The sequence below is a fragment of the Leucoraja erinacea genome, chromosome 13, assembly GCF_028641065.1.
Source record: "Leucoraja erinacea ecotype New England chromosome 13, Leri_hhj_1, whole genome shotgun sequence".
NCBI lineage: Eukaryota > Metazoa > Chordata > Chondrichthyes > Rajiformes > Rajidae > Leucoraja > Leucoraja erinaceus.
In genome coordinates this window covers 30,584,490-30,606,464 of record NC_073389.1, presented here as the reverse complement: position 1 = coordinate 30,606,464, position 21,975 = coordinate 30,584,490, and the positions used below count along the sequence as shown (strand labels likewise).

The 21,975-nt window shown below is 44.8% G+C and overlaps 1 protein-coding gene across 2 annotated transcripts in view; it reads right to left on the bottom strand.

The window, feature by feature from the left end:
- dgkh (diacylglycerol kinase, eta) overlaps positions 1 to 21,975 on the bottom strand; it is a 303,149-nt gene that overhangs the window by 267,516 nt on the left and 13,658 nt on the right. For both annotated transcript variants that reach the window (XM_055644779.1, XM_055644780.1), the window contains exon 2: positions 20,580 to 20,762. In XM_055644779.1, the coding sequence (XP_055500754.1) occupies positions 20,580 to 20,762 (183 nt within the window). The remainder of the gene's footprint in view (positions 1 to 20,579; positions 20,763 to 21,975) is intronic.

Below are 21,975 nucleotides of genomic sequence, written 5' to 3'. Positions count from 1 at the left end.
CCTCATCTACTATTTTCAGTCATGGACTTGTACATGTAGATCATCAAGCAAACTGTTCTCAACACATTCCCATCAACTCTCCTTAGATTCCCCCCACACAACTATTCACCGGGGACAATTAACTCACAAACCCACACATCTTTAGGATGTAGGAGGAAACAGGAGCACCCAGAGGAAACCACGCGTAGTCACAGGGAAAACATGCAAACTGCACATAGACAGTGGTCAGGACTGAACCCAGATCACTGGAGCTGAAAGGCAACAGCTTAATAATCTTTCTCAAGTGTGGTGCCTTAAATTATACACAATATGCCAAATGAGGGGCAAGAGATGATCTATTAAAGGTTAGACATGTGTCTTGCTAAATGTAATAAATACACAGCTTAAATATGTTAGATGCTTTTAACTTGTGTAAATGATTATGTTACACAGCCTGGAGTTTAAAGTCATCTTTAATTGTAACACATAGTATAGCAGTACAGCAGGTTGTTAGTTGCTAATTCATCATCACCGCTTCCAGGACTACCTAATGTAGGAAATGGGTGTTAATATAAAGCACACAGTAAGGTGGGGTTAGTGATGCTACTCTACTATGATTGGTTCGCATGCAATAACCAATCTACATCCTTCCCCGTAAAGAGTGAATATAGTTAAACACATATAAGACTCGCAAATTTAAACATACTCGCTGTATCTGTCAGGCGGTCTACTAATACGACCCGAGCACGTACGGACCAACCCCTCTCCCTCCGCACCAGAAAAGTTAGTGGGGGAGGGAGGCAATGAACCCGGAAGTAAGAAAGCAGCTGGGGACACTGTAGGCGGCCGATCGGGTGAGCATGCAGGAGAGGTAGTGTTGTTGTTAGACAGGGCCACCAGTCGAGACGGAGAACGGGACACGCTGGGACTAGTGATAGTAGCAGCAGCAGACGGATTGAACATCAGAGGTGGAACAAAGGGATCGGCTGGTGGCGGACGAGGTTCTTTTACAAGCAGCAAGTGTTGGCGGCTCCGTCAGTACAGGGCACCATCAACGTCAACAAGGTAGGAGCAGGGTTCCTTAGCCGGGCCAACAACAAAACCTAGACGGGAGTGTCCCAAAGTAGTCTGCAAACAGATGACTTGGCCCTGCAGTGGCGGTTTCAGCGGTTTGCAGGACTTGTCATATGATAGTTTCTGGATGTTGTGTTTCTCCTGGATGTGCTTCTGGACCGCGGCTGGCTTAAACACCTGTGACACCAGCTTCTGCTGGGCAATTGGTATCGGAGGTCGTGTTGTCCTAGACATCTGGCGTTGGGCTGATGAGCCCAGGACCCCGTCTCTTGCGATGTTTCTGAGGTTTAAAAGGTGTTCCATTAGTTGTTTTGCGCTCCTAATGGCCTGTTCAGTGAACCCGTTACTTTGAGGGTATTCAGGGCTGCTTGGGACATGGTGGAAGTTCCATCGGTTGGCAAAGTGTTTGAATGCGTGGCTGGTAAATTGTCTTCCGTTGTCAGTCTGCAGGTGAACTGGTGCGTCGAATGTGGAAAGTGTTTCTGTAGCTTTTGAAGCTTTTGAATGACCATTTCTGATGTGATGGAGGGCATTAAATCAAGTTTGAGCCAGTTAGAGTAGGAGTCGACCACGACTAGGTAGTGTTTACCATGCCATTCGAAAATGTCTGCTGCCACCGACGTCCAAGGCAGGCTGTTTCCTTTGGTACGGTGCCAAACTGTTGCAGATGGGACAGGAGGCTGTTCTGTCTCGTATGTACTTGGCCATACCAGGCCAGTAGAACATGCTCTGTGCATGGGCCAACGTGGCAGCGGTACTGGGTGACCGTTGTATGCCTCTTTGTAATATTTGTCTTGTAAGGATGAAGGGATCACGACTGTGGCCCTTAACTATGACACCGTCCTGTTTTACTAGCTCATCGTGGACTAGGAAGAATGGCTTCACCTCCAGTGGTGTGCTAGATTGTCTGTCTGGCCAGCCTCTTTTGATTATGGATGAGAGTAGCTGGAGAGTGCCATCGGTGGCTGTGTACTTCAGCCAGACGGCGCAGGCGTTCCGTGGGAACGAAGTCGATCTTGAGAACCGTAAACTCGTTCAGTTCATAAGGGTCTTGTTCACTGGATGAACGTGGATGCACAAGAGAGTATCAGCACCAATCATGTCCTTTCCTTTTTTGTAAACTATTCTGAAGTCGAACCGCTGCAGCTGCATCATCATGCGCTGCAATCGTGCAGGTGCTGTGTGTATAGGTTTATTCAGGATGGTTACAAGTGGTTGGTGGTCTGTTTCGACTGTGAAAGTGTTACCGAAGATGAAGTCCTTGAATTTTGAACAAGCGAGGGCCAACCCTCCCATCTCCCCCGGTCAGTGTTGTGATCGACGCGGGGGGGGGGGGGTCTGGACCAATGTCATGTTTCTCGTTAGATGTATTTTCTAATTTAAAATTTTTAGCGTTCCTTCAACCACTGTTTTAAAATTGCAAAAATGCACAATGTTTATAATATGAAATGAGTTTGTTAAAATAATGAATTAGAAAAAAATAATGTAATTTCTCTAATAATTTTAAAATATAGACTGCCGAACAGAGAAATGCATTAGAAGAAATACACTTAAGTTAAAATATGGAAACATCAACCGAGGCCAATCAGCCGATGTCAGTGTTTACCCTCCACAAGAACGGGTAATGTCCGCAAAAATTAGCCCTGTTGCTACCATATCCCTTTAAACAGACTTGTCTATTTAGATTTTCAAAAAAACAGGATGAACGGCAATTCATTGACAATGTCGTAACTGTTTTTTGCCGCTATAGCTCAGAGAGCTATATTGCTGTTACAGCTCTCTGAGAGTCAGAATATTGCTGTTACATTCCAAAAATTTGAATATAAAACTCTTGGCTGCCACTTCAGTGTCATGCTGAGAGAGGACAGCAGTGTCCAAAGTGCATCCTTTGTGAAGTGATATTAAGCCAAAACCGCACTCGTCTCTCAGTAAAGAATTTATTTTAGGATTTATTTTATAAAAGGTGGCATATCATTAGCGAGTGCGGACGGGACGTCAAAGAACGTGAAGCCGAAGCGGAGAAGGGGAAGCCAAGATACCGAATGGGAACTACGCCGAAAAGCCAAATAACCGAACGGACACAATGGAAAAGCCAAATAACCGAAAGGGCACAACGCCGAAAAGCCAAATAATCGATAGGGCACGACGCCGAAAGGATACGAACCCGAACGGACTTCACGCCAAAAGGACAATACGCAGAACGGACATGATGTCGAAAAGCCACCGAACGGACATGATGTCTCTGGGGACGGGATTTGTCCGAGACCTTGTCAGCGATTGATCCCCCCCGCGCCCATCACATCAATGGCCGGGGGAGACGGGAGGGTGGGGGGAATTTTTAATTTTCCTTCACCGCTTTTGGACTTTCCTGAATATAAAATAAAACCCCGTGTGATTGGAACTTTCGGTTGATTTACAAAATGATAATCCAAATTAGTTCCATAGATATTTACACCAACAGTAACACTGTAACAATTATATTTTGACTACCACAATACATACACTTCCGTGCATCTTGAAGGCCAGTGGTCATTTGGGTGTGAATCGAGAAACCAGACGAAAAAATATTACTGTTTTTTTAAAGAATATCTTAGCTCCCCGAGTCGGTTCAGTGATATGACAGTACTGGTCGTTTTGCATTCGGCGATTTCCTTCGGGTTGGAAAAGTGGGTCAATTGTACAGAAAACCTTTATCAAATGCATCGGGCGAAATTAAACACATTTCGGAACCAGCTTTCATCTGATCTGATCTAACCGACTGCATCAACCATATTCTGCTTTCCAAAAGGAAATACACTCAGGGTGATAGGGAAAATTGTAAAAAAATATGCAGTATCAACAATGCCAAGCATTTGCACAGGTTTATAACTGAAGGTGCAGGGTACAAAGGCAATGAGGTTGTGTTGAACTTTGTTAAAACATTAGTTTAATTAAGCCTAGGATAATGGGCACTGCACTGTACAGCGCAAAAGCACGGTAGAGAGCGCAGACAAGATTTATTAGAACAGTGTAGGAAGGAACTGCAGATGCTGGTTTACACCGAAGGTAGTTGCAAATTGCTGGAGTAACTTAGCGGGACAGGCAGCGACTCCAGAGCGAAGGATTATCTGACATTTCGGGTCGAGACCCTTCGTCAGACTGAACTGAATTCTTGTCAGTGAGAGTACTTGTGATTATCTGAAGAAGGGTCTCTACCCGAGACGTCACCCATTCCTTCTATCCAGAGATGCTGCCCATCCCGCTGAGTTACTCCAGCTTTTTGTGTCTATCTTCAATTTCAGAGTTAAATAAAAAACAGAGTGCTGGAGCAACTCAGTGGGCTAGGCGGCATCTGTGGAGGGAATGGATTAGGAGTTGTTCGGGCTAGGGTTCTTCTCCAATAGGAAGGAGCTGCAGATGCAGTTGTCTTCGTAAAACACCAAATGATTCCGGGAGGGGGGAGAGGGACAGAGAGACAGAGAGACAGAGAGACAGAGGGACAGAGAGACAGAGAGACAGAGAGACAGAGAGACAGAGAGACAGAGACAGAGAAATAAAGCATAAGAAAGAACGAGAGAGAGAAAGAGAGAGATTCCAGCCTCTCAACCCCAAGCACCGTGGTAGATCAACGCTTACAAAAATAATCCGCTCTATGATCTTTGGCAGTGACTCCAACCTGCTGCGATCCAATCACACAGAGTTTTATTTTATATTCAGGAAAGTCCAAAAGCGGAAAAGGAAAATTAAAAATCCCCCCCATCCTCCCATCTCTCCCGGCCAGTGATGTGATGGACGAGATGGTCTGAACCAATCGCTGGCAAGGTCACGGGCAAATACCATCTCCGGAGACGTCATCTCTGTTCGGTGGCTTTTCGACGTCATATCCGTTATACGTATTGTCCTTTCAGCGTAGAGTCCATTCGGGTTCGTATCCTTTCGGTGTCGTGCCCTTTCGTTTACTTGGCTTTTAGGCGTCTTGCCCTTTCAGTTATTTGCCTTTTTGGCGTCGTGTCCGTTCGGTTATTTGGCTTATCGACGTTGTGTCCGTTCGGTTATTTGGCTTTTCAACATCGTTTCCATCTTGGCTTCCACTTCTCCGCTTCGGCTTCTCGTCCTTTGATGTCCCGTCCGGCTACCTATCTTTAGAGTCCTGCCAGTATTAAATTGTCAATAATAACAATGAAATTGATTATATTATAACATTGTTGCTTATTATAACTTACTGCAGTAATCAGCTATTCTAACACTGGAGTAGAGTAAACATTTTGATCATATTTCATTAACAATTTAACAGTTTGGAATATTTGGAGGTTAAAAGTACTATACAAATCTCAATATTTTTATTTATTAATGAGTTCATTTCTAGGCTTTCTGGAGCACTAGTATGGGTGTTGTGGGCTGATGGGATTGGTTTTTCAAAGGGCTAGTATTCATATTGCACATTGAGGGCCAAATGGATTCTTGGGGTGGCAGCTCAGTCACACAAGCCTGATGTGCTGGCAGCTCACTCGGCTGGTGGGCTGGCAGTTGACACGGCTATTCCTTGAAATTCCATTTCAAGCAGGGTGCAAGGCCACCAAATTCAAGTGCAGTTTCTTACTACTTCAAGCAGGGTGCAAGGCCACCAAATTCAAGTGCAGTTTCATACCACTTCAAGCAGGGTGCAAGGCCACCAAATTCATGTGCAGTTTCATACCACTTCAAGCAGGGTGCAAGGCCACCAAATTCAAGTGGAGTTTCATACCATTTCAAGCAGGTTGCAAGTCCACCAAATTCAAATGCAGTTTAATACCATTTCATGCATGGTGCAAGGCCACCACATTCAAATGCAGTTTCATACCATTTTAAGCAGGATGAAACCACCATAAAACCACACAAAACACCACATAAACACCACTCACAGTTCAGTAGACATTCAGTGTGTTCAGTTGATTCACAGCTCAGACAGTCATGACCTCTCCCTCCCCCATCTTGCAGAGACTGCCACACCCACACTTCCGGGTTTTATAATCCCTCCCCCCTCCCACTGAAAGGGGCGTGGCCTTCATGGCATGATTGACAGGAGAGAGATTCTCAACATTAAACACTAATAACACTTTTATTTTTCATTGATGGGAAGAATCCTCTGCACCTGAGAAGGACTGAGTAAGATGACCAAAAATCACAGCCGTAAGTGGTAGCGTTTTATCTAAAATCAATATACAGTGCAAACAGGAAGTTGTCAAGTTCAGACTTTTAACCATTTGCTGTGCTTCATTTCAAACCAACCACCACCAACCATTTGCTGTGCTTCATTTGAAACCAACCACTACCAACCATTTGCTGTGCTTTATTTCAAACCAACCACATTTTCATTTTCAAACCACATTAAGGGCACTCAAGGTCAGTAAAGCCACACTCACAGTTTAGTAGACTTGTGTTCAGTATTATTCACAGCGCAGGCTGAGAGACGTGACCCTCTCGCTTCCCCCATCTTGCAGAGACTGACTGAGGCACTCAACACCTCCGGGTTTTATAGTCCCTTCAGAGCCTTCATGAGAGAAAATCTCAACATATTTTAAACTCTAATAACTCTTTTATTTTTCATCGATGGAAATTGTCCTCTTGTCCTGCGCAGCGGAGGGGGACTCTGAGTAAGATGGCCAAAAATCACAACCGTAAGTGGCAGCGTTTTTTCTAAAATCAATATACAGAACAACAGGAAATAGTCAAGATCAGACTTTTAGTAATATAGATTATTGAAGACATTGGAGCAAGACACTTCGGAAAATTAAGTGATTTTTTTTATTTTAAAAAGGAATAACATGATTTTGTGAAAGAAAAATAATGTTTGAATAATTTCCTTGACTTCTTTGAAGAAGAAACATATGTTTCGGATGAAGGGGAGTGGAGTGGATGTACTACACTTAAAATTCCAGACCTCATTTGATAAGGTGCAATATCAAAAGTAAACTTTCACGATGTGGGAGGTAACATATTTGTGTAACTAGAAGATTGGCTAGCTATCAGGAAGTAGATTGTAGGCATACATGGATCATTTTCTGATTTGAAAGATGCAATGACTAATATGCCACAGGGACCAGTGCTTATCACTGGACAGTTTATATAAATGACGAATGAAGCCTCCAAGGATATGACTGCTAAATCAGCTTATCATGCAAGGATAGGGAGGAGAGTAATTTGTGAAGATGACATAACATGGCTACAGAGGGTTATATACAGATTAAGTGATTGTATAAAGGTCTGGCAAATAGAGTATAATGTGGAAAATATGAAACTTTGTAAGGCAAAATAAATAAATATTATCTGAATGGTGGGAGATTGCAAAGCCTGAGATGGCAAAGGATCTGGGAGCCTGGTCCATGATTCACAAAAGGCTGTGTTAATGTGCATTGAAACAGCATGTAATTCGGAAAGCTAACAGAATGTTAGTGTTTATTGCTAGGGGAACAGTACACAAAACTAGGGAGGTTATGCTTCAATGACATAGGACATACGTGAGGTCACATCTGGAATAACGAGTACAGTATGATTCTCCTTATTTCAGGAAGTACATTATTGCATTGGAAGCAATTCAAAGATGGTTTACTAATACCTGAAATGGATGGGTTGTCGTATGAGCAAAGGTTTGGTAGGTTAGGTTGGGTATCCAGAGGAGTTTGGAAAAGAGAGAAGACACAGTACAGCAGCAGTTCAGCGGGTCAGCCAGCACCTCAGGAGAACATGGATATGTGATATTTTGTGTTGGGACTCTTCTTCGGACTGATTGTAAGAGGGGGAGCAGAAAGCTGGAAGAAAGGGCAAAGCCTGGCAGGTAATAGGCTGACGCAGATGAGGAGGATTATTTGATAGGCAGATTGATGGAGAGACCAGAGATGAAAAGACTGAAGGTCTGAGACAAAAGGGTTAAAGAGATGCGAAGAATTGTGAAGTTAGAGGTAGATGGAAGGGGATGGAGGGAAGTCATAGATGAGATTCCAGGTGGGGCACGGGGAGGGGGGGAAGGGGTTATATGGGGGGAAGCGAGAAGGGGAGGGTTATGCAGTTACCTAAATTTGGAAAATTCAATCTTCATTCATTTGGATTGTAAGCTACCCATGTAAAATATGACATGTTGTTCCTCCAGTTTATGTGAGACTTTACTCTGGCAATGACGCAGGCCCAGGATAGAAAGGTCAGCATTAGAATGGGAGGAGCAGTTGAAATGGATAGCAACCATGGATAGAGCATAAGTAAGTGTTCAGCAAAACATTTGCCAAGTCAATGCTTGGTCTCGCTGATGTACAGGAGGCCACATCGGTAACACTAGATGCATTAGATGAGGTTTGATGAGGTGCACATGAATCTTTATTTCACCTGGAAGGACTTCTGGGTCCCTGGATGGAGGTGAAGGAGGAGGTATGTGGGACACATTTTATGTCTCCTGCAATTGCAGGGGAAAGTACCTGGTGAAAAGAGGGTAGTCTTGATTGAAACATAAAAACCTGCAAGGTCAAGAGATTTTTCCCCTTGTGGGAGAACCTAGAATGAGGAGTCCCTATTTAAAAGTAAATGGTCACACACTTTAGGAGTGAGACAATAATTTTCTCTCAAAGTGTCTTGAGACTGTAGATCTCCCTTCTTCAAAGGGTCGTGGAAACAAAGAATATTAAGGCTGAAATTGATGGATGATTATCAAAGGGTGCGAGGTTATGTGGATAGACAGAAATGAAGATGTGAAGTTACAGTCAGATTGGCCTTTAACTTATTTAATGGAAGAAGCAGGCACTGTAACCTGGCCCTGCTCCTAATTCATATGTTATTAATGAATTTAGGACGTTTCAACGATGAGAAAATTAATGTCAAACTTGTTATCACATTGGGCAGTTGGGGCACATAACAAAAATATATTAAAGAGTAAGATTGGTAAACATATGGGAAAGAAAGAACTGAAAGGCATGCTGATAGGATTAGCTATTTGCGTGGAACATGTACACCAGCGAGGTGAACAATATAATGCAAATTCAAAATTATCCATTTGTAAGGAAAAACAAACCATAAAGACAATATCAAAAATCTGTTATGACTTTTCGCTCAAAACCAATGAATGCAGAAATTTAAGATATGAATATTTGGGTGAACTAAGAGAACTTTGATACCTTGCAATAAAATTCCAGAATGGACTAAAACAATTGCATTTCAATAATGGGTGACAGGTTGTTAATGTAAATTAATTTGATTGTATTCCTGTATGAAGGAAAAAATTACTTAATGTACACATTTCCAGATTGAACAACACAAAAGACGACTTCTACAAAGAATTATCTTAATTCCTTTCCTGTCAGCTTTAAGCTAACCAAGGGAAGGGCTATTTCTAACATACTATGCCACAACAGAGGTCTTTTCCTGTTTTCTCAGAAGGATTATGCTGATGGAAATTAGTCACATAATTTTTAATGTGGACTATTTAAAGAAACCCTTACTCAATGCATTACAAATAAAATGAGTTATATGCATTTCTTGAAGTCTATGTATCTTCCCTTGATATTCTGGTATTGTTCAATACAATGAGCTATTTCAAATGTCTTTTATGGAACCAAAACAGTAAATATCTTGTATTTTGTGATCTGAAACTTCGCATTCATTACTTTAAATCAAGTTCTTCAAATCTTCCATTAGACTTGAAGAGATACTATCTACACTGAGGTTTTGCAATGAGCAAAAATGTATCATTTTTCAAAGAATCTCGCTTCATTATTTGAAAGCTTGCATTTAATTTGTAGCTGATTAGGTCAATCATTACATCCTTAAAACAGCAAATGATCGCAAGTTGACATAGCACCAGGCAGATACATAAATTGTCATCAGCCAATACAATAAATGCTAAACTGAGGAGGAAGTCAATGAAATCATTAAACATATTTCTGAAACTCATTCAATGGTCATGATAATAATACCTGGGTTTGTAAATATTAACACATTAATTGCAAAAGAGCATAATCAAAAGTCCAGTACAGTTAAAATATATCTGATCTGACCCAATACCTTAACCTTGAGTGCCCTTAATGTGGTTTGAAAATGAAAATGTGGTTGGTTCAAAATAAAGCACAGCAAATGGTTGTTGGTGGTGGTTGGTTCGAAATACTGCACAGCAAATGGTTGTTGGTGGTGGTTGGTTCGAAATAAAGCACAGCAAATGGTTGTTGGTGGTGGTTGGTTCGAAATAAAAAATGGTTAAAAGTCTAAACTTGACAACTTCCTGTTTGCACTGTATATTGAGTTTAGATTTGTGGCTGTGATTTTTGGCCATCTTACTCAGTCCCCCTCCGCTCATCAGGTGCAGAGGATTCTTCCCATCAATGAAAAATAAAAGTGTTATTAGTATTTAAAAAATGTTGAGAATCTCTCTCCTGTCAATCACGCCATGAAGGCCACGCCACTTTCGGTGGGAGGGGGGAGGGATTATAAAACCCGGAAGTGTGGGTGCGGCTCAGTCTCTGCAAGATGGGGGAGGGAGAGGTCACGACTCTGCTGAGCTGTGAATCAAATGAACACAATTAATGTCTACTGAACTGTGAGTGTGGTGTTTATGTGGTGTTTTGTGTGGTTTTATGGTGGTTTCACCCTGGTTGAAATGGTATGAAAACTGCATTTGAATTTGGTGGCCTTGCACCCTGCATGAAATGGCATGAAACTGCACTTGAGTTTGGTGGCCCTGCACCCTGCTTGAAGTGGTAGGAAACTGCACTTGAGTTAGGTGACCTGGCACCCTGCTTGAAGTGGTATGAAACTGCACTTAAGTTTGGTGGACTTGGACCCTGCTTGAAGTGGTATGAAACTGCACTTGAATTGGTGGCCTTATTTGGTGGCCTTGCACACTGCCTGAAGTGGTATGAAACTGCACTTGAATTCGATGGCCTTGCACCCTGCTTGAAGTGGTATGAAACTGCACTTGAGTTTGGTGGCCTTGCACCCTGCTTGAAGTGGTAAGAAACTGCACTTGAATTTGGTGGCCTTGCACCCTGCTTGAAGTGGTATGAAACTGCAATTGAATTTGGTGGCCTTGCACCCTGCTTGAAGTGGTAAGAAACTGCACATGAATTTGGTGGCCTTGCACCCTGCTTGAAGTGGTATGAAACTGGACTTGAATTTGGTTGTCTTGCACCCTGCTTGAAATGGTATGAAACTGCACTTGAATTTGGTTGTCTTGCACTCTGCTTGAAATGGCATGAAACTAAATTTGAATTTGGTGGCCTTGCACCCTGCTTGAAGTGGCATGAAAATGCGCTTGAAAGGGTCACATAACTCACAGCTGGTGGCTGCGTGTTGAAAACTCTGCGCAGCTTGCCGCGGGGAGCAAAGGCATTGTGACCTCATCCAGCTTGCTTCAGCACGTCAGATGTCAGATTGGTGAACAATTTTAGTAAAAAAAACAGGAAATAATGAATCAAAATTTAGATGAGGGGATTTTTTAAATCATGAGGTAAATCTCTACCAGAATATGTCGGGTTTGCGAGGAGATGTGAATCAAAGAAAAAGTTCAAGTAAGTAAGGGAGGGCTGGTCCCCCACGCAATATTCCACCTGTCCACCAATTTCAATATTGGTGGCCCGTGAGGGGGTCAGGGGGGTGCTTTCTGGAGCGCTAGTATGGGTGCTGTGGGCTTAAGGGACTGGTTTCCAGAGGGCTAGTATAGACGAATGGATTCTTGGGCAAGTGGCTCAGTCATTCAAGCCGATTGTGCTGGCAGCTCACTCACTCGCGGCTGGTGGGCTGGCAGTTGACTCACGGCTAGTCCTTGAAATTCTATTTCAAGCAGGGTGCAAGGCCACCAAATTCAAGTGCAGTTTCTTAAGGGCCTGTCCTACTTGCATGCGATTGCATGCGCCTGGCGCGACCAAATGTGGTCGCTTGAGGCATATGGGCCGTGCGGGGCCGGTCCCACTTCCAAGCACGGAGTTGTATGGAGTTGTGCGGGGCTGGTCCCGACATCGCATGGGGCTCCGAAAATTCCGCGTGTCAATGGCCTGTCTGCCCGCAGGCGCATTGAGGGCGTATGCAGCGTCTTGACAGCGTACGCAGCGTCTTGACGTCGTACGCAGCATCTTGATGCAAAGCCACTAAAGACAGCGAGTCGTGACCTCTCCCTCCTCCATCTTGCAGAGACTGTGCCACACCCACACTTCTGGGTTTTATAGTCCCTCCCCCCCGCCACCAGAATATCAACATTTTTTAAACACTAATAACACTTTTATTTTTCATCGATGTGAAAAATCCTCGGCACTTGATGAGTGGAGGGGGAGTAGATGGCCAAAAATCACAGCCATACGTGTTTTCTTTTTTTTCTAAAATCAATTCAAAGTGCAAACAGGAAGTGATCAAGATTAGACTTTTAATTATAAAGGCAACTTTAATTAGGCAACACAGCTTTAGCATTTCTAAAACAAAGGCAACACAGCTTTAGCCTTTCCAAAGCACAGGCAACACAGCTTTAGCATTTCCAAAGCAAAGGCAACACAGCTTTAGCATTTCCAAACCAAAGGCAACACAGCTTTAGCATTTCCAAACCCTTCCAGGTTTTATAGTCCCTCTGGCCTTCAGGAGAGAGAATCTCAACAATTTTTTAACACTAATAGCTCTTATATCTTTCATCGATGGGAAAAATCCTCTTGTCCTGAGCAGCAGAGGGGGACTCTGAGTAAGATGGCCAAAAATCAGAGCTGTAAGTGGCAGCGTTTTTTCTAAAATTAATATACAGAACTACAGGAAGTGGTCAAGATCAGACTTTTAGTAATATAGATATGATATGATGATACAGACATACACACACACACACACACACACACACACACACATGTAATAAATATATATATGCGCGCACACATATAATTACTTTTATTATTATCATTATAATTTTAAGTGAGCAGAACTTTGGGGCTAGCCTTTAAGCTTCCATGTTAAATACTGAGTTTCATTTCTCAATTGTCCTAAAAGGCCTGTCCCACTTTGCAATTTTTTCGGCGACTGCGAGCGTCAGTGTCTGACTCCTGTAAAACCATCAAGTTGTACAACATACACGCTGACGCCTGCTGTCCTCCAGGTGACGCCCGGTTTGGGTTAGGGTCAGGATTAGAGTTAGGGTTTGGAACCACAGATGGGCTGTTAAATATTCTTCCTTCAATACATGGATTTTAAACATTAATATATTAAAATTAATACAATAAAATCAATCGTGCAAATGAAAAGATGTCTGATACGTCAGTTTTATGAACTCCTCTCTCCCCTCCACCCCCCTCTTCCCCCTCCTGCCCCCATTCCTCCTTCTCCATCCCCCCCCTACCCTTCTACCCTCCCCTCCCCCCCCCTTCTTCCCTTCCACCCTCTTCCTCCTTTCTCCCAACTCCACTCTTCTCCACCCCCCCCCCCCCCCTCTCGCATCCCCTTCTCCCCCTCTCCCTCCCTTCTCCCATTCTCTCCAACCCCCCCCCCCCCCCCCCCCCCCTTTCCCCGACGCCCTCCTATTTGTGAACCCAACCTGTGACCAGCGATCCCCCGTAGACTATCCCACACACGCTAGGGACAATTTATACAAACATGTGCGCCTTTGGAGTGCGGGAGGAAACCGTAACCATGATCTTAGCCCTAATCCTAACCCTAATTCCAGCCTTAACCCTAGCCCTATCCTTAACCCTAACCCTAGCCCTAACCCTAACCGTAATCCTAACCCTAGCTCTAGCCCTAACCCTAACTCTAGATTGATTGTTGGACTTGGTATAAGTATAAATTGTCCCTAGCGTGTCCCTATTGCTGGTCGGTGCGGACTCGGTGGGCCTAAGGGCACTGTATCTCCGAATTAAATGTAGCACTGGGGCCCCAGGGGTTGGACTCGAACCCCAAATGTTCTGCCTGCTCCTCATGGGAACTAAACTGTTGGCCACGAGTTGTCCCAGAGGCAGATCTCTCTTCCAATGTTCTCTCCAAAACCCCAGAGGCAGTGGGCTTTTCAACTGGGTACAGGCAATGTTGTCAATGTACCAGTGCCACCCACCTGCTCCAGTCACTGAGTCTCAATACCCTCCACCCATTTTAAAGCAAGACAAGGGGGCTGAGGGTGTGGAGGTGGGGGGTAATGTTCCCAAAGTCTGCATTTATCCCATAGTAAATGTTACTAAAACAGGTGATGTGGCTTTTGTGCAGTAGTATTAGTGGGATCTAGCTGTCAGAGGCTGGGTCCACAAATGGGGGGGGGGGGTCGGGGAAAGTGGGGGGGGGGGGGGGGGGGGGGGGGGGGGGTGGGGTGGAGTGGAGAATGGGAGGAGGGGGGGGAGGGGATGTGAGGGGAGGGGGGAGTGGAGAAGGGGGGGAAGAGTATAGTGGGGAGAAGGGAGGAAGAGGGGGAGAAGGGAGGAAGAGGGGGAGAAGGGAGGAAGAGGGGGAGAAGGGTAGGGGGAGGAGTGGAGAAGGAGGGATGGGGCGGCAGGAGGGAAGAAGGGGGTAGAGGGTCTACACTCACTGAATCCATCCCTGTGAAAAGTTAGAGATGCAGATTGGATCTGGAAGCGGAGCAATACATCTGTAAATAAAACTGAACGACTCAGACATCTTTTCATTTGCACAATTAATTTTATTGGATTAATTTTAATATATTAAAATCCATGCATTGAAGGAAGAATAGTTTACAGCCCATCTGTGGTCCCTAACCCTAACCCTAACCGGGCGTCACCCGCAGGACAGCATACGTTAGCGTGTGACAGGGCGCACGACATGATGAGACACCCAGATGTCGCCACTGGATTTTGAACATTCCAAAAATCCCAGAGCAACAGGGAGACACCGCGCGTCACCACATGCATCACCACGCGTCACGCCGCGTCATGACCCGACCATGACTTGATAACCTCTTTTCAGGCTGTCGCCGAAAATGTCGCCCAAGTGGGACAGTCCCTTAAGTCAAACAGGGAATCCCAGGCATCAATGCTGCTTTATGTTCCTAATTTCTGCCACTAATCGGCGTGGAATCTGTCTTAATCATGTTGCAGTGCTCAAGATAAACAAGTTATTTTACAGTGATATTTTCAAAGAATAGTGCTATCTTACAATGGAATATTCAGCAAATACAGGTACAGGTGCACAACCTTTTATCCGAAGATCCAAATAACGAAAACCTCCGAATAGCGGACATTTTTTCGGTCTTTGAAGAAAGGTCCTTGAAAACGTTCACCGAGGGCGGCCCGCAGAGGTGACAGCGGAACCTCCGGTCGGTCCTCGAAGAAAGGGGAACTAAATCCCCATTCATAAAAGAGAAGGTGAGGGTATATTGCGCGGGAGGGTTAATAATTGACAATATGCTGCTACCTGCCCGCTGAGTTAAAAAGTTCCCACAGTAGACATGATACACAGTGTATCGTGAGTCTTGCGTGGGAACTTTTTAACTCAGCGTGCAGGCAGCAGCAGATTGTCGCTCCCTTCAGTTTCACCCCACCTACACCCCTCTGCTTCCCGGCCATGTGTGTGACCCCTTCCCTCCCCTCTCCAGCTCCCTGCTCATTGCACCGGCGCGGGGGCTTTGTACTGTCTTCACGTCGGCGATGGCAGCAGGTCAGTGCAGTCACCGGAGACGTCAGAACCAATTGGACGTCGACCACCAGGCCCACCGCAAGCACGGAGAACCCAGAGACCCACAGCCAACAGCAGCCCAGCCTAGCCCAGCCCCGCTCCAACTACAGAGGAACTTGGGTTGCGGATGACAGGGCACAGCTCGGGGCGTCGTAGGGGCCCATCGGGGAGCGGGTTCCTGTTGGTCCTGACATCTCCGGCCACCTGCTATCCTCCGGGAACTGTACCGCCTTGCAGGAGAGTGGGGTTGTTTGCAGTTGCAGAGGGAGGGGGCAAGGGCGGTACAGTTCCCAGTCTCAGCTCCAGTCCAAGGGGGTGGCCGGAGACGTCAGGACCAACGGGACAGCGACCCCCAGGCCCACTGCAAGCACAGAGATCCCAGAGACCCACAGCCAGCAGCAACTCCAGCCCAGCCCCGCTCCAACTCCAGAGGAACACGTAGGGGCAGAAGCTGATGGTGTGCAAGGTACGTCTTGTTCTTGGGGTGGCGCAGCTCGGGTTGTGGGCAAACTGCCACTTGTCGCCGTAGCGGCCCATCGGGGAGAGGATTCCTCTGGAGTTGGAGGGGGAGGGGGGTATTGTGCTGTTTGATCGCCCCCTGCTATCCCAGGGAGAGGGAGACACAGCGGCTGTTTAGACTGGAAGTGATTGCCCACCAAAGTTCTGCCCACACAGTCAGTATACCTCTCCTACACTGCATTTCATACAAACATTTATTCTGCAAGAAAAAAACGACACTGAAGACTCAAACTCGCGACCGAGTAACTGCCAGGATCGAGGCGCAAACTCGCGACCTAGCTCGGGGATTCAAGAATCCCCGAGCTGGGCCGCCTAAGGGCATGTAGCCCCGCTAGGGTGACATGAGTGCGAGAGGTGATTCAATGCTGCGGGCACATTTACAAATTCAGGAATTCATTCAACACACTGCATTTCATACAGACATTTATTCTGCAAGAAAAAACGACATTGAAGACTCAAACTCGCGACCGAGTAACTGCCGGGATCAAGGCGCAAACTCGCGACCTTGCGGATATGAGCCGGGCACTCTACCACTGAGCCAGCCATTAAAATCTACGCTGAAAAATTTCCATTCCGAAGACCGACAAATTCTGAATTACGAAAAGTGTCTGGTCCCAAGGCTTTCGGATAAAACGTTGTGCACCTGTATCTTACAGTGGAATATTCACGGAATAAAGATTGTTACAATGAAATTAACACATAACATGATGTCTGAACCATAATTTCCAATATTGTACTTTTCTACTATTCCATGGAAATAATCTTTGCTTGGAAGTGAAAAGTTGTCCATTAATAACTCCAGGTTTCATATTAACATTAATTCCATTATAAAATATTTGAATCCCTAACTTTACATGCAAGACAAAAGTTTTTTACAATAAATTTATCCAGGCCACCATACGAGTATATCATAGGGAAGAAAAGCATGACTTTGACCATTGAAGGTGTGATGCCCCAGCATGATTATATCATTATCCCCACACCAGTGAACAACCTCACTCATGCTAGTCATGTTTCAATTATCAGGGTAGTTTTATTTATAGACAGTCAAAATACGTCCAATGCACTTAATCAACTTTTTAGTTATAGTTTTTCTTCAAAATCTACAAATTAAGAATTAATATGCCTGATTTTTATTTAAGGGGCCCCTGCTTACTTTATGAGATGAATGCAAAATCACCTAAGAAACAACCTTTCTGGGGAATAAAAGATGATTGTGGTGGCTAAATAATGAAAGCCATGTTAATTTCAATTATTTCATGAAATATTTCAGAATAAAATAATGTGTGCATTGCCAAAGCTATTCCTAAATGAAACCAGTAAAATCAGGGATGGAGATATATTTTTAATATTGATGCAAATGAAGTAACAACTAGGTTGTGTGAGCCATGAGATTCAGTTTAATGTGAGCTCTAACACGTGTAAGGCATTGGAGGTTTACAGTAAATGCTGCCCAAAGGAGGGAAGTGAAAATAATTGTTATAATAGTCATTATAGAACAGTTACATACATGAAGACACAAAAAACTGCAGATGCTGGAATCCGGAGCAAAAAAACAAATTGCTGGAAGAACTCAGTGGTCAGGAAGCATCTGTGGAGGGAAATGGACAGTTGGCAATTTGACCTGAAAAGCTAACTGTCCTTTTTCCACCACAGATGCTGCCTGACCCATTGAGTTCCTCCAGCAGTTTGTTTTTTCATACATACATAAAGAACTATACTGGAATAAATTATACAGAAGAAGCAACTGTGCACATGCGTAATTAATAATTAATTAATTAACACCATTAAGATATGTGGTGGTGGTAACCCCATTTATGAATCACATCGTCCTTCTGATAAAGGTGTGTTGGATAGGGAATTCCAAGATTTAGACCCAGTGGCAAAGAAGGGTCATCATCCTGAGTAAGTATGAAGTGTGACTTGGTCGAATACCTGAAGATGATGGGGTTTCCATGCCCCTCAGTACTCTTGTAAAGGTTGCAGCCTGAACAAGTAACTGCATTGCACTTTGTATATGATATCCACAGCAGCCTACTGTAAGGGTGAGTACAGAAAATGAATGGTATGGGGTGATGGGGGTTCCATTCAAATCAGCTGCTTTGTCTTGCGTAGTGCTAAGCTTCTTGAGAATTGTTTTCTGCACTCATCTGACAATTAGAAAGGGTTTACATTTCTTGCAACTCAAGGAAGCTTCTTTTCAGACCATTGAGACTCACACCGATTCTCCCTGTAATGTATTTTCCCCCACAATCCCATCAACTCGCCTCACCCCCCCCCCCCCCCCCCCACACCCCTCCCCTCAGATTTTACTGCTGGCCTAGCAATTTCCAGCAGCCAGTTAATCTACCAACTCGCAAATATTTGGGATGAGGAATACACCCGGGCAAAACCCACACAATCCCAGGGGGACCATGCAAACTTTGCACATAGACAATATCCAAGGTCAAAGTCGATCCTGACTCACTGCAGCTGGGATGCAATATTCCAAGCAGCCTCAAAGCTTCAGCGACCTGGGTTCAATTTGACCTCTGGTGTCAGCTGTGTGGAGTTAGCATGTTCTTCCAATGAGTGTGTGGGTTTCTCCCAAGTACTCTGCTTTCCTCTCACATCTCAAACATCTCACAGCTCAGCCAGTGCCAACCACAAAACAGAATCTGAAATTGCATACAAATGACTGTTTTGAATTTCTTCACAACAGTCCACAGTCTTCAAGTCAAAGTAGAGCTTTCATTTTATTTGGGAAGGAACAATTGATTTTCAACTGAATGCTACATCTAAGGAATACAGTAATGTTGTGAATTAATTTGTGTTATTGTGTGTAAATAATTGGCAATGTCAAGATGTAAAAATACGAAACTGCAGATACTGGTTTACAATAAAAGGCACAGTGCTGGAGTAAATAAATTGATCAGGCAGCATCCCTGGAAAACATGGATATGAGATGTTTCAGGTTGAGATCATTCTTCAAAAATGTGAAAAATTGTGGAATACATCTCTTCTAATTCTGAAAGCATTGCAGGTATATTGTTTTGTACTATATATATGATTCATATTTTTTCAAAGTTTATCAAGTGAAATATTTGTTATGACAATGTTTGTTTAGGGTCAGATGTCAAATATGACTGGTCACGTGTGTGACCTCACACGGAAGCATTTTTATCATCTCAGTTTTATCTTACAAACTCTTGTGAATTTTAAAAATCTAGAATGTTCATATCTTTAGCAGGCATGCATTATAGATCTATAGGTAGGAAATCTTACAAACTTGTGAATTTTAAAAATCTAGAATGTTCATATCTTTAGCAGGCATGCATTATAGATCTATAGGTAGGAAAATAGCAACGAATAAGATTAATCTCTTACGAATTTTTTTAATGTATTACTTTATGTGATGCCATTTGGTAACGTGTGTGATATTTTGGTTCACTTTCTAAAGAATGGCCCTGTTAATCTTGTTGGATTGTAAGCTACTCAACCGGAATATGAGATGCTGCTTCTCCAGTAATGCCAAGATGTTCCTCTAAAAATACAAATTAACCAACAATGTGCTGCAAAATTATATAACATTGCTCAAAAAATTTTAACTAAAATTCATCAATTTGATTGCATGCAAACCTATTAAATTATTACTTTTTATTGGGAATATCTTGGAAGAATGAATCCATGAACAACATAGGAAATGTGTGGTGACATTGTGACTACTTTACAAAAGCTGTTTCAGTTCTAAGAGTTCACAAGGCAATATATCATTTGGAAAAACGAATACACTGAATCACACTTCTGCAGCTTAATTAAATGATATCCTCGCGTCTTCATCTGAAGATTACTTCAAAACATCTGGGGAAGTTATAAAAATGTACAATCTGCGAAACTCCTAACTTGTTTGGTATTTAAAGGTACAATGGGACAATATTTTTTTGAACAAGCACGTTATGTACCCGATTCTCAAAATTAACATTCTCAAAGCTGCGTCAAATCTCATCGACCCTCTCTCGCCCACAAGGGTGACTTAGTTTGAAAGTTTCCACCACACTTGTAGCCTGGATATTTACAACCAACTTCACTCAAGTGTCTCCATCACTGAGTGAATTTCCAACAGAGGCAGGGCGCCCACCGTTAATCGCGGCTGCCCTGAAGTTGGTCGAAATGTGGTGTGAGTGGAGACGGTTGGGTGTAAGGGCTGGATCCTCCCCTTTTGTATTCTGTGGGATTTACCTGTCAGCCGCCTTATCTGGCAGTGGCCCAGCCTTCAGCGCCGAGGCGCCCGGCCCGCGGCTGGAGGGCGAGCGCTGCCCCCGCTGCCATGGGGACGGCGCGGTTCCAAAGGGCCGCTCCCTAGCAACCCAGCCTAGCAACGAGCGGCAGCGCTGGGGCCCACCGCCTGGGCCCCATTTGCAGCCTCCAGCCTCATTCCCCCCCTTGAATCTTACCTTGCTGCGTATCTGTCCCGAAGTGGAGACTTTCCTGATGAGTTTCTGCGGCCCCTCGTGTTCTCCATCGCTATCGGACGACTCGTCTCCAGCCGCCGCAGCTCCCGAGCTGACCCCGTGCGCCTGGTGTTGAGCCCCCGGCCCCAGGCCCGCCATTGCCCCCGCCGCCGCCTTTTCCGATTCCTGCAGGCATACGAAAGAGTTGGCGTGAGGTTGGGCTGTTTTTCCTGTCGGCGCCGGCCCAGCGCGGAGCGGCGCCTCCGGGCTTCGCCGCCATGTTACTGCCGGACCGGGCAAGGATGAGGGAGAAAGTTCAGAAAGGAGAGCGGAGGACAGAGTGGGGCAAACAGCGAGAGGGAGAGGAAAACGGACAGAGAGAAAGAAGGTAAAGAGAGAGAGAGAAGGGCAGAGAGAGAGCATGGGGTAGGCAGAGAGGGACAAACTGAGAATATGGACACAGAGGGGATGGACAGAGATAGAAGGTGGGGTGGGGGGAAGGAGAGAGGGTGGTCAGAGAAAGAAGTGGATGAAGAGCGGGGGTGGGGAAGGACAGAGAGGGGGTGTAGACGGACGAGGGGGTGGCAAGGGACAAGGAGCGGGTAGTGAGGTGCAGGGAGGGGAAGGTGGCGAGGGACAGGGTGGGTGGCAAGAAGCGGGCGGTAGATGGGAGGGGAGAAGACGGACAGAGGGGGTAAAGATAGGCGATGGACAGCGAGGGAGCAATGGATAGTGGTGGACAAGGGGAGATATGGGCAGCGATGGGAGGGAGAGGGACAAGGAGGGATGGGCAGGGAGGGGGGAGCCTAGAGGGGGGCAAAAGATGAGGCAATGGAAAGGGAGGGGGAGGACGGACAGCGGATAGGGAAGGCGACGGGCGGAGGGTGAGAGAGGGAGAATGGGAAAATCACGGAGAACGAGATGGAGAGAGCAAGCGAGGGACAGAGGAAAAGAGAATGCGAATGGCAGAAAGAGTGTGATATACACAATTAATATTAGTTGCAGAATATTGAGGAACATGGGGCCCACTGTGTGCAAGTCCAAAGATTCCTGAAAGTGACAGCAGAATTAGATAAGGTGAAACATCATACGGTATATTCCTAGATGGCGTCCAACCCAGGCTATTACAATCGCTCCACATTCTTAAATGTCTATCTGGCTGGAATGTAATCTTTCTGATGACTGGGTAGCATGCAACAAAAACTTTTCACTGTACATCGGTATGATAATAAACTAAACTGTAACTGTAATATTTTCCCTCATTAGCCAGGGCATTAGTTATGGTGCCACTTTAAAACATTAATTAGGCTGGAGCTCCGTAACCATTTTGTTCGCCAAGCTGTGGGAAAGGCATGATTACCCTGAAGGGAATGAAGGAGATTCACCAGGTTGTTGCTTG